This window comes from Bombina bombina, chromosome 6, assembly GCF_027579735.1.
Source record: "Bombina bombina isolate aBomBom1 chromosome 6, aBomBom1.pri, whole genome shotgun sequence".
Lineage (NCBI taxonomy): Eukaryota > Metazoa > Chordata > Amphibia > Anura > Bombinatoridae > Bombina > Bombina bombina.
Genome location: NC_069504.1, coordinates 1,064,079,404 through 1,064,093,264, shown reverse-complemented (window position 1 = coordinate 1,064,093,264; position 13,861 = coordinate 1,064,079,404). Strand labels below are relative to the sequence as shown.

General features: G+C 41.9%; 1 protein-coding gene across 2 annotated transcripts in view; it reads left to right on the top strand.

Moving 5' to 3' along the window:
• The window catches only part of LOC128664168 (uncharacterized), a 310,587-nt gene that overhangs the window by 144,414 nt on the left and 152,312 nt on the right, over positions 1–13,861 (top strand). For both annotated transcript variants that reach the window (XM_053718929.1, XM_053718928.1), the window contains one exon: positions 17–118. In XM_053718929.1, the coding sequence (XP_053574904.1) occupies positions 17–118 (102 nt within the window). The remainder of the gene's footprint in view (positions 1–16; positions 119–13,861) is intronic.

Genomic DNA, 13,861 nt, shown 5'->3' with positions numbered 1-13,861 from the left:
TTTTTTTTCTCAACAGTAAGCCAGAATGATGTTCTTTTTAAGAAGCCTGAAGTTGGTAAAGTTTCGGAAGTTAATGAGATCTGTCTCTTCAACATCTGGGAATACTGCAAATTCGGCCGTAAGTTATTTTTAGTTGTACACTATGGCTCATCTATAGGCACAAAATAAAAAAAGGAAAAATAGATAAGTAGATGTAACAAGTGATTTTAACATCAAAAGAATATAATCTTTGCTATATTGAGATATCCAGATTTTTTCGGAGCTGAAACATTCAATATTGAGACAATATTGAAACATTCAATATTGAGACATACAAAGTAGCTGTTTTATTTTATTTTGAGGCTTAAAGGGACATATAAGAGACTGCAAGTTTGAACGTAAGGGTAGTTTAAATAAAACACCATACTTACATTCTCCCCAAATCCCTTGTTGGTTTGCAGTAAGACAGCAATATATCAGCACAACAATATAGCATGCTGCAAAATTATAAAACCACAATATAATCACATGCAACATTTTTTATTTGACCTTGTGGTAGTCTTAAATACATATTTCTATATATATATCTGTATGCACCTATACCTATATAGCTATTCCTATAGATATATAGGTATAGATATGTATTTTACATGAACAGCAGTGACGTTCAGTGACCTCAGAGGCTGGTGAGGCAGTGGCTAGGATACGCCTTCATTCTTTAGATATTTAGATATGATTTTCAACAAAGGATATCAAAAGAATGAAGAAAATTAGATATTAGATGTAAATTGGAAAGTTATTTAAAATTGCATGCTCTTTCTAAATCATGAAAGAAAACATATGGGTTTCATGTCCCTTTAAATGGTGTCTTGGAAAACTGGTCAACTTAGTAAACATCTGATTTTAGTCTAAAGGATTGTAACAGAAACTCTTGCCAGATAACAAAATGCTTGCTCTGATTATGAGATCTAGAAATCCAGGCCCATTAAAATATGTTTAAACATACTTTTTACTTTAATGCTGCAAATTATGCTTATAGATTCCTTCATTATTCAGTAAATATAAAAATGTCTTGATCCAGTGGCAGCTGGTGAAATTGACCCCACCCCTTTAAATAAAGCCACATCCTCAGATGGCACCACCAATTCATTAATTAAATAAATAAAAGGTAGACCGAAACACAGAAAAGCACTCAGGAGGAGAGGGAGAGACAGGGGGAGAGGGAGAGACAGGGGGAGAGGGAGAGAGAGAGACAGGGGGAGAGGGAGAGAGAGACACAGAGGGTTAGAGAGAAAGAGCGAGAGACACAATCATACAGAGGGTTAGAGAGACACATAAGGGATGAGACAGTCAGAGGGGGAGGAAGAGAGACAGGGATAGAAAAGAGACCATGGGGGAGAACGACACATAAGGAGAGAGAAAGAGGGGAGAGACAGGAAGAGAGATGGATAGAGAGAGAGATGGATAGAGAGAGAGACATACAAATAGAGAAAGAGAGATGGATAGAGAGACACACACAGAGGGGAGAGAGAGAGACAGAGGGGAGAGAGTGAGAGACAGATGGGAGAGACAGAAAGACAGAGAGGAGAGACAGACAGATGGGGAGAGACAGAGAGAGAGAGAGAGAGAGAGAGAGAGAGAGAGAGAGAGACAGAGGGGAAAGAGAGAGCGAGAGACAGAGGAGAGAGAGAGAGACAGAGGGAAGATAGAGAGACAGAGGGGAGAGAGAGAGACAGAGGGGAGTGAGAGAGACACAGAGGGGAGTGAGAGAGACACAGAGGGGAGTGAGAGAGACACAGAGGGGAGTGAGAGAGACACAGAGGGGAGTGAGAGAGACACAGAGGGGAGTGAGAGAGACACAGAGGGGAGTGAGAGAGACACAGAGGGGAGTGAGAGAGACACAGGGGAGTGAGAGAGACACAGGGGAGTGAGGGAGACAGAGAAGAGTGAGGGAGACAGAGGGGAGTGAGACACATAAGTGGGAAGAGAGGGAGACAGAGGGAGGAGAGAGGAACATAAGTGGGGAGAGAGGGAACACTGAAATGGGGGAGGCACCACTGAATGTTTAAGTAGTTTATTTTAAGTGACTATCAAATGCTAATAGTTTACAATCTATTTTAAATATCTGAAACAGAACAGCACATATGAATGGGAGCATTAATAAATTATTATTTGTTGTCTACATCAGGGTTGTCCAACATACACCTAAGGAATCCCTGGTTTAAATGAAATACTATAGCTACAGGAGCCATGGAGAATATTTGCTATAACTCATTCTAAACTGCTTGGTTTCATTTTACATTACCATGCTGTTGGTCTAGCTTACTCTTGTCAAATAACAACTCATCCATACAAACAGCATAATAGGAAGATGTAAGAAAACACAGTTGCAGAGCTACAGAGAGTTCATAAGTCAGTAAGAGAGTGAAAAAACTATAAACTAGTGTGCAGTACAGAGGCAAGCTGCTAAGGTAGTGGGTGTAAATTTTGAGTAAACAAAATACAAAAACGATCCTTAAACTGCTGTAAAAGATTAAAAAAACAAAAAAAACACTAAACCACATTCATTAAATTATAATTTCTCCAACATTGGTGTGTCCGGTCCACGGCGTCATCCATTACTTGTGGGATATTCTCCTCCCCCACAGGGAAAGGCAAGGAGAGCACACAGCAAGAGCTGTCCATATAGTCCCTCCCAGGCTCCGCCCCCCCAGTCATTCTCCTTGCCGCTCTGAACAAGTAGCATCTCCTCGGGGATGGTGAGGAGTTTGTGGTGTTTAGTTGTAGTTTTTATTCTTCTATCAAGAGTTTATTTTAAAATAGTGCTGGTATGTACTATTTACTCTGAAACAGAAAGAGATGAAGAGTTCTGTTTAAAAGAGGATTATGATTTTAGCAGACAGTAACTAAAATCAGTTGCTGTTCCCACACAGGACTGTTGAGATGAGAGAACTTCAGTTGGGGGGAACAGTTTGCAGACTTTTCTGCTCAAGGTATGACTAGCCATTTTTCTAACAAGACTGTGTAATGCTGGAAGGCTGTCATTTTCCCTCATGGGGATTGGTAAGCCATTTTCTTAGTCTCAAACAGAATAAAGGGCTTATTATGGGCTATACACTGGTAGACACTTTTAGGGGCTAAATCGATTGCTTTATTTAAGTATTATATGCAGTTTGAAGTTGTATTTCACACTTTTATAACATTGGGGAACGTTTTTTAGCACCAGGCACTTGTTAAGACACCTTCCCAGTCAGGAAGGGCCTTTCTCTGTAGTAGGCAGAGCCTCATTTTCGTGCCATTACTGTGCAGTTACTTTTGAGTACAGTACATGCAGCTGCATGTGTGTGGGTCTGGAATCCACTAAAAACGTTCCTAGAAGGCTTCATTTGATATCATATACCCCCCTGGGATTGGTGAAGTCGCAGCAAAGGCTGTAGCTGGGACTGTAAGGGGGTTAAAATTAAAACCGGCTCCGGTTTCCACATTTTAAGGGTTAACAGCTTGAAAATTGGGGTGCAATACTTTGAATGCATTAAGACACTGTGGTGAAAATTTGGTAAAGATTGGATAATTCCTTCATAGTTTTTCACATATTCAGTAATAAAGTGTGCCCTGTTTAACATTTAAAGAGACAGTAACGGTTTTGTTTTAAAACGGTTTTTGTGCTTTATTAACCAGTTTAAGCCTGTTTAACATGTCTGTACCTTCAGATAGATCATGTTCTGTATGTATGGTAGCCAATGTGGTTCCCCCTTCAAATATGTGTGATAATTGTGCCATAGCATCCAAACAAAGTAAGGACAGTACTGTCACAAATTGTAAAGTTGCCCAGGATGATTCCTCAGATGAAGGAAGTAGACATAGTTCTACATCATCTCCTTCTGTGTCTATACCAGTTATGTCCGCGCAGGCGAACCCTAGTACTTCTAGCGCGCCAATGCTTGTTACTATGCAGCAATTGACGGCAGTAATGGATAACTCCATAGCTAATATTTTATCCAAAATGCCAGCATTTCAGAGAAAGCGCGATTGCTCTGTTTTAAACACTGTAGAGCAGGAGGGCGCTGATGATAATTTTTCTGTCATGCCCTCACACCAATCTGAAGTGGCAGTGAGGGAGGGTTTGTCAGATGGGGAAATTTCTGATACAGGAAGAATTTCTCAGCAGGCAGAACCTGATGTTGTGACATTTAAATCAAAATTAGAGCATCTCCACGCATTACTTAAGGAGGTGCTATCTACTCTGGATGATTGTGACAATCTGGTCAACCCAGAAAAATTGTGCAAGATGGACAAGTTCCTTGAGGTCCCGGTGCACCCTGATGCTTTTCCGATACCTAAACGGGTGGCGGACATAGTGAATAAGGAGTGGGAGAAGCCAGGCATACCTTTTGTCCCTCCTCCTATATTTAAGAAATTGTTCCCTATGGTCGACCCCAGGAAGGACACATGGCAAACAGTCCCTAAGGTCGAGGGGGCGGTTTCTACTCTAGCCAAGCGCACAACCATTCCTATTGAGGACAATTGTGCTTTCAAAGATCCTATGGATAAAAAATTGGAGGGTTTGCTTAAAAAGATTTTTGTACAGCAAGGTTACCTCCTTTAACCTATTTCGTGCATTATTCCTGTCACTACAGCGGCGTGGTTCTGGTTCGAGGAACTGGAAAAGTCGCTCAGTAGGGAGACTCCGTATGAGGAAGTCATAGACAGAATTCACGCACTTAAGTTAGCTAATTCCTTTATTTTAGACACCGCTTTGCAGTTAGCGAGGTTAGCGGCGAAAAATTCAGGGTTTACAATTGGGGCGCGTAGAGCGCTCTGGCTAAAGTCTTGGTCGGCGGATGTATCTTCCAAGACAAAATTGCTTAATACCCCTTTCAAAGGTAAGACCCTTTTTGGGCCAGAATTGAAAGAGATTATTTCAGACATCACTGAGGGAAAGGGCCATGCCCTCCCACAAGATAAACCTTTCAAGGCTAAGAATAAGTCCAATTTTCGTTCCATTCGCAATTTCAGGAACGGACCGGCTTCCAACTCGGCAGCCTCTAGACAAGAGGGTAACGCTTCCCAGACTAAACCAGCTTGGAAATCAATGCAAGGCTGGAACAAGGGTAAACAGGCCAAGAAGCCTGCTGCTGCTACCAAAACAGCATGAAGGGGTAGCCCCCGATCCGGGACCGGATCTAGTAGGGGGCAGACTCTCTCTCTTTGCTCAGGCTTAGGCAAGAGATGTTCAGGATCCCTGGACACTAGAAATAGTCTCTCAGGGTTTTCTTCTGGAGTTCAAGGAACTACCCTCAAGGGGAAGGTTCCACATGTCTAACTTATCTTCAAACCAAATAAAGAGACAGGCATTCTTACATTGTGTAGAAGACCTGTTAAAGATGGGAGTGATACACCCAGTTCCAACTGTGGAACAAGGTCGGGGGTTTTACTCAAATCTGTTTGTAGTTCCCAAAAAAGAGGGAATTTTCAGACCAATTCTGGATTTAAAAATTCTAAACAAATTTCTCAGAGTTCCATCGTTCAAATGGAAACCATTCGAACAATTTTATCTACAATCCAGGAGGGTCAATTTATGACTACCGTGGATTTAAAGGATGCGTATCTACATATTCCTATCCACAAAGATCATCCAAGGATTTTCACAAAGGTGCTAGGGTCCCTTCTAGAGGTTCTAAGACCAAGGGGTATTGCAGTGGCACCTTATCTGGACGACATTCTAATCCAAACGTCGTCTCTTTCCAAAGCAAAGGCTCATACAGACATTGTTCTAGCCTTTCTCATATCTCACGGGTGGAAGGTGAACGTAGAAAAGAGTTCCCTGTCTCCGTCGACAAGAGTTCCCTTCTTGGGAACGATAATAGATTCTTTAAAAATGAAGATCTTCCTGACAAAAGTCAGAAAGTCAAAGCTTCTAAAGCTTGTCAAGTTCTTCACTCTATTCTGCAGCCTTCCATAGCTCAGTGCATGGTAGTAGTAGGGTTGATGGTTGCAGCAATGGACATAGTTCCTTTTGCTCAAATTCATCTAAGACTATTACAACTGTGCATGCTCAAGCAGTGGAATGGGGACTATACAGACTTGTCTCTAAAGATTCAAGTAGACCAGATGACCAGAGACTCACTCCGTTGGTGGTTGTCACAGGATCACCTGTCTCAGGGAATGAGTTTACGCAGACCAGAGTGGGTCATTGTCACGACCGACGCCAGTCTATTAGGCTGGGGCGCGGTCTGGGATTCCCTGAAAGCTCAGGGTCTATGGTCTCGGGAAGAGTCTCTTCTCCCGATAAACATCCTGGAACTGAGAGCGATATTCAATGCTCTCCGGGCTTGGCCTCAACTAGCGAAGGCCGGATTCATAAGATTCCAGTCAGACAACATGACGACTGTAGCTTACATCAACCATCAGGGAGGAACAAAGAGTTCCTTGGCGATGAGAGAGGTATCCAAGATCATCAAATGGGCGGAGGATCACTCCTGCCATCTATCTGCAATTCACATCCCAGGAGTAGACAACTGGGAGGCGGATTATCTGAGTCGTCAGACTTTCCATCCGGGGGAGTGGGAACTCCACCCGGAGGTTTTTGCCCAGTTGACTCAATTATGGGACATTCCAGACATGGATCTGATGGCGTCTCGTCAGAACTTCAAGGTTCCTTGCTACGGGTCCAGATCCAGGGATCCCAAGGCGACTCTAGTGGATTGCATTAGTGACGTCTTGGTCGTTCAACCTAGCTTATGCATTTCCACCGTTCCCTCTCCTTCCCAGGCTTGTAGCCAGGATCAAACAGGAGAAGGCCTCAGTGATTCTGATAGCTCCTGCGTGGCCACGCAGGACTTGGTATGCAGACCTGGTGAATATGTCATCGGCTCCACCATGGAAGCTACCTTTGAGACAGGATCTTCTAGTGCAAGGTCCATTCGAACATCCAAATCTAGTTTCTCTCCAGCTGACTGCTTGGAAATTGAACGCTTGATTTTATCCAAGCGCGGGTTTTCAGATTCAGTGATAGATACTCTGGTCCAAGCCAGAAAACCTGTGACTAGAAGGATTTACCATAAAATATGGAAAGGATATATCTGTTGGTGTGAATCCAAGGGATTCTCATGGATTAATATTCCCAGGATCCTCTCCTTTCTAACAAGAAGGTTTGGATAAGGGATTGTCAGCGAGTTCTCTAAAAGGACAGAGATCTGCTTTATCTGTCTTGTTACACAGACGACTGGCAGCTGTGCCAGATGTACAAGCTTTTGTACAGGCTTTGGTCAGAATCAAACCTGTTTACAGACCTTTGACTCCTCCCTGGAGTCTAAATTTAGTTTTTTTCAGTTCTTCAAGGGGTTCCATTTGAACCCTTACATTCCATATATATCAAGTTACTATCTTGGAAAGTTCTGTTTTTGGTTGCTATTTCTTCTGCTTTGCAGTGTGATCCATCCTATCTGGTGTTCCATTTAGATAAGGTTGTTTTGCGTACCAAGCCTGGTTTTCTTCCAAAAGTTGTTTCCAACAAGAATATTAACCAGGAAATAGTTGTCCCTTCTTTGTGTCCGAATCCAGTTTCAAAGAAGGAACATTTGTTACACCATTTAGATGTAGTCTGTGCTTTAAAGTTCTATTTAGAAGCAACAAAGGATTTCAGACAAAACTTCTTTTTTGTTTGTCGTTTATTCTGGTAAGAGGAGAGGACAAAAAACTACTGCTACCTCTCTTTCTTTCTGGCTGAAAAGCATTATCCGATTGGCTTATGAGACTGCCGGACGGCAGCCTCCTGAACGAATCACAGCTCACTCTACTAGGGCTGTGGCTTCCACATGGGCCTTTAAGAACGAGGCTTCTGTTGATCAGATATGTGAGGCAGCAACTTGGTCTTCTCTGCACACTTTTGCCAAATTCTACAAATTTGATACTTTTTGCTTCTTCGGAAGCTATTTTTGGGAGAAAGGTTTTGCAAGCCGTGGTGCCTTCTGTTTAGGTAACCTGATTTGCTCCCTCCCTTCATCCGTGTCCTAAAGCTTTGGTATTGGTTCCCACAAGTAATGGATGACGCCGTGGACCGGACACACCAATGTTGGAGAAAACAGAATTTATGCTTACCTGATAAATTACTTTCTCCAACGGTGTGTCCGGTCCACGGCCCGCCCTGGTTTTTTAATCAGGTTTGAAAAATGTCTCTCTCTATACACTACAGTCACCACGGCACCCTATAGTTTCTCCTTTTTTTCTCCTAACCGTCGGTCGAATGACTGGGGGGGCGGAGCCTGGGAGGGACTATATGGACAGCTCTTGCTGTGTGCTCTCCTTGCCTTTCCCTGTGGGGGAGGAGAATATCCCACAAGTAATGGATGACGCCATGGACTGGACACACCGTTGGAGAAAGTAATTTATCAGGTAAGCATAAATTCTGTTTTTCCCTAACAGAATCCCTATCAGCAAAATCTAAGGTTGCAGAACTTACTTTAATAAAATGTGGCTAAAACACTGCTCTCTGCATCTCTTCCTGCTCTGTAAGGAAGTGACAGTGGAAGTACTGAACTATCTTTTTCACTGGAAAAGCTGGCAGCTGCATAGGGCAGCAACAAAATAAATGAAAGTAGTTTTTTTCCATGTTTGTTTTGCTTTATATGATTTAACATCCAGCCCCAACCCTAAATTCCCATGACTGATGCCTCTTACTGGATTGGGTCAGCCCAAAGAGGCCTGCCTCAAATAAGCACTTATGGGTCATGCAATTATCTTAACCACTTTCATCCAGTAGGTGGCGCAGCATGTTGTGTAATGGAGGGCAGACCTGCTTGTGCCTCTCCATTGCACAACATGTAGCTGTGAAAAAAAAATGCTGGAAAAAAAATTGCAATTTTTTTTTTAAGCCTATATAAAAAAAAATATTTTTGCCCATATGAGAGGTGAAGCCCTGCCTCACCTGCCTCTAGTGACTGCACATCACAGTATCAGATATATATATATATATATATATATATATATATATATATATATATATATATATATAAATATAAAGTACAATTTTTTTCTATGTGAAAAACATAGGAATGCAAAATATGGGTTTTGCTCATTGTGTTTCGTGATTTAGATTTAAACACAGTCAGGTTAGGTTTACAATAAAAGGACATTATCCTGTAAGTGTAGAACATCGGCAAGTGAAATATGTACAGTAAATATACTGTATATATATATTATTTTTTTTTTAATTTTATTTACATAAACATATTTAGACGTATATGTATGTATCTATGTTAAAGCCCTTTGCATGCCTTTTTTTCTAACACCTGAGATCTCACATCTTTGAGCCTTATAACTTTTTAATGCAATATTTCCTTCATAATATGAAGAAAGTCCACGGCATCATTCCTTACTGTTGGGAAATACTGAACCTGACCACCAGGAGGAGGCAAAGACACCACAGCCAAAGGCTTAAATACTCCCCCTACTTCCCTCATATCCCAGTCATTCTTTGCCTTTCATCACAGGAGGTTGGCAGAGAAGTGTCAGAAGATTTAGAGTGGTTACTTATGAAGGGTATCTACCTTTCGAAATGGGACTGGAGTTTTAAGTAGTCTTGTCAGCCTCTCAGTGAGAGCATTGATGAATGTTAGGGTCTGGAGATGCAAGGAGAGTCTTTCTGCGAAAACCATCCAGACTCATATTAACAGATCCTAAGCAATCAGTGTTGACGACTTTCACTGCATGCTTCCTTCACTCAAGTCTATGTCAGGAGCGACGCTACAAGACTGTCAAACTTGAGAGGCTGTGTTCTGTTCCACGGCATAGATTCCAGTAAGATTGTTTCATTCTTTTAAACACATATGATAGACAGGGTCACAGTGTGGCTCCTTTTCTTCATAATAAATGGAAAGAGTCCACAGCTGCATTCATTATTTTTAGGAAATTCAGAACCTGGCCACCAGGAGGAGGCAAAGACACCCCAGCCAAAGGCTTTAATACCCATCCCACTTCCCTCATCCCCCAGTGATTCTTTGCCTTTTGTCCCAGGAGGTTGGTAGAGAAGTGTTAGAAGTTTTAGATTAGTCTCTTATGGAGGGTAGTACTCTTTGGCATGGGACTGGAGTTTTAAGTAGTTCTGTTAGCCTTTCAGTGAAAGCATGGATGAATGTTAGAGTCCGGAGATGCAGGGAGAGTCTTTCTGCAAAACCATCCCGACTCATATTAACAGCTCCACAAGCAATCGGCGTTGACGAGTTTCGCTGCCTGCTTTCTTCTCTCAAGTCCATGGCAGAAGCGATGCTACTATTTGTCACACTTGAAGGGCCATGTTCCTGTTCCACGGCGTAGATTCCGTTAAGATCGTTTTATTTTACTTTCTTCATGAAATGTACTGTATTACAGATGTTTTCCAGAGGGGCTACCACCTTGCGGGACTAACATAACACAGGGTATCAGTGAGGCTCCTTTTGTATCTAGGAATCAAGGGTTAATATCTCCTGAGGGGGGTTATTGAACAGGGTTTTTTTTAATCATGTTTGTTATATGATTCAACCTGCTTATGTGTAGTGTTATTTCGTCTAATTTCTTACGGTCGGGCACACTTTTTTTTGGACTATATGGTTCACCTGGTGACCAGGCGTGGTCACGTTTTGGGGATCCATTTCTGCATTCCAGACCATGTGGCGACAGAGAAATTCTGGTCTGCTGGTGTCTGGTTCATAGGAGGTGGTAAGTGCCCCAGCCATTACGGGTGTTAGGTGCCGTTTAGATTTTTTAGTCCACTCTTTTGTATTCAATATCCTAGTTATGGAGGAATCTGATATTGTGGAGATGGACGTCTCTGTTTCAGATTCTACTCCTTGCGCAGAATGCGTATTGCCCCGGATGATACAAGCCTATTGGTTATGTTCTGAATGCCGTATTAGAGTGCTCAATTCCTCGGGATCAGGGAATCAAGGGGCCGCTGAGCCATCCGCCTCTAGGGCTTCTGTTCTCCGAGTGGCGAGTTCCCTTCCACCATCTCTTACTACGCATGCAGGTAACCCAGACTTTGCTTATCCTTCTCGGGAAGGTGGCTTGTTCAGGTTTTCGGCACTATGTCGCTGTCAGGGTTCAGCCTGGAATTGAACCTGGGACCTGTCTCTATTTCTGCAGCTTTTATTTCCCAGCCTGTTGTTTGACCACTATGCCACCAGATGGCTTGATCACAGGAAAGGAATATTGTGTTTTTCTGTTTGCTGCAACTTTGGCTCTCTGGCTCCACCTGCTTGCCAGCTGAAAGAAATCATTTAATCAGCAGCCTGCTTTATCTGGGAGGTTTGTTTGTAATTCTGTGCTTTCACATTAAGAGTGATACTTTGAAAGACTCTGTATCCTGTGAGAAATAAAGATTTGTTGGATTTCCTGGTTCCTGATTTCTGCTTCAACTACTGACTACTCTTCTGGATAATCCCTTGGCACTGTTTTTTCATTTTTGGACTGATTTCCTGGCAATTGAGCTTGCCTAAAACCTTATTTCCTAAGGACTGACTCAGGTACTTTTGCTTGCTTGTTTCCTGATACTACAAAGTTCCAATTGCAGTTTATGCAAATATCCTGTTTGTTTCTACAAAGTTCCAAATTGCAGTCTATGCAAATATCCTGTTTGTTACTACAAAGTTCCAATTGCAGTTTATGCAAATATCCTGTTTGTTTCTACAAAGTTCCAAATTGCAGTTTATGCAAATATCCTGTTTGTTTCTACAAAGTTCCAAATTGCAGTTTATGCAAATATCCTGTTTGTTTCTACAAAGTTCCAATTGCAGTCTATGCAAATATCCTATTTGTTTCTACAAAGTTTCAAATTGCAGTTTATGCAAATATCCTGTTTGTTTCTACAAAGTTTCAGTCTACAGCATATGCAAGTATTCTGTTTGTTATTACAAAGCGCTGCATTCCTGAGTGTTATTACACAGTTCCTGTCTACAGCATATGCAAATATCCTGTTTGTTATTACAAAGCTCTGGATTCCTGCCTGTTATTTCACAGTTCCACTTCTACAGCATATGCAAGTATCCTGTTTGTTATTACAAAGCTCTGCATTCCTGCCTGTTATTACAAAGAACTGTATTCCTGTCTAATACTACAACCTATAGACTTTGTCTTATCTAATTGCATATCTCTATATTTCTTTATCCTATAAATAAAACCATCTCCTTTATTTCCTAAAACATTGTACCTGTTTAATTATGCCTAAAAGGAAAGACTCATGCAGACAAAACGCAACATTAACCCCAAAACTTGACACCTCTGCAGTCTGCACATCAGCTCCTTACTCCTGAACCTGCTCCCTTGCAGAGTATGACAGAATGTGAAAGCCTTAAATTGGAGCTTGCAGAGGTGATTCACTCTTTGACTGAAGTGTCAGAGAGAATTTTGTCTGTGGACTCTCATCTACTAAAACTTAACCAACTTCTAAAATCTCTTCCAGATGCTTTGAAGTCACTTATCCAAGATTTCACTGCAGGATTCTAGACTTTACAGGATAGCCTGAAAGACTTTTTCAATAAAAAAAAATTTGGGTTTGGCACACCTACTCCTGTGCCCACTACCCCAAAGGCTGTATCCTTATCAATCAAAAGGAGGATTTCAACCCCTCTTACCACTGATGAAATGGCCAGAAGGAGAAATAATGGCTTATGTTTCTATTGTGGAGCTACTGGGCATGTAATATCCTATTGTCCAGTGAGACCCCCTAAGAAGTCTGTTCCACGGTCTCCACCTCTAAATCTTGAGTCATCAAATGGACAGGCTACAGAGAGGAAGTCAAATTGTGATCCCACTTCGGATTCCTCTGGAGATGAGCTCTGCATGAGTTCTATTTTACATCCCCAATTTGATCAGCCTAGGACTGCACCTTTCAAAGACTCTGATTCCTGTGAAGTACTAACATGTCATCCACAGAATCCTAGTACTATGAATCCAGAGATTTTCCTACCAGATCCAGCTACATTCTTATCTTTGTGCTTTCCAGAGGAAATGTCTAACTATTCAAACATTGAAGATGATACTGATTCTGACACTGGAGGGACAGTACTTCAAACTGCTGTTCGGTCAAAAGGTCCTTTACCACCTCTACCTCAGACCCACCTCTCCAGAACCTACAAGCCTAGAACTGCACAGAAACCAAAGATCAGTCCTGTTGGGGCCCTCTATACTAATTCCAGTCTCCAGAATCCTCTCCTGAAGAGACCTTCAAAAAAGATAATACCCTCTGATTGTGCATATGCCTCTGATGGCACTTTGGTACGCATCAAAGATTTGGAGTTATATGAGAATGCCAAGTCCGCCCAGAGGTCGTCCTTGAGGAGGCGATACTGTCAGGGTTCAGCCTGGAATTGAACCTGGGACCTGTCTCTATTTCTGCAGCTGTTATTTCCCAGCCTGTTGTTTGACCACTATGCCACCAGATGGCTTGATCACAGGAAAGGAATATTGTGTTTTTCTGTTTGCTGCAACTTTGGCTCTCTGGCTCCACCTGCTTGCCAGCTGAAAGAAATCATTTAATCAGCAGCCTGCTTTATCTGGGAGGTTTGTTTGTAATTCTGTGCTTTCACATTAAGAGTGATACTTTGAAAGACTCTGTATCCTGTGAGAAATACAGATTTGTTGGATTTCCTGGTTCCTGATTTCTGCTTCAACTACTGACTACTCTTCTGGATAATCCCTTGGCACTGTGTTTCATTTTTGGACTGATTTCCTGGCAATTGAGCCTGCCTAAAACTTTCTTTCCTAAGGACTGACTCAGGTACTTTTGCTTGCTTGTTTCCTGATACTACAAAGTTCCAATTGCAGTTTATGCAAATATCCTGTTTGTTTCTACAAAGTTCCAAATTGCAGTCTATGCAAATATCCTGTTTGTTTCTACAAAGTTCCA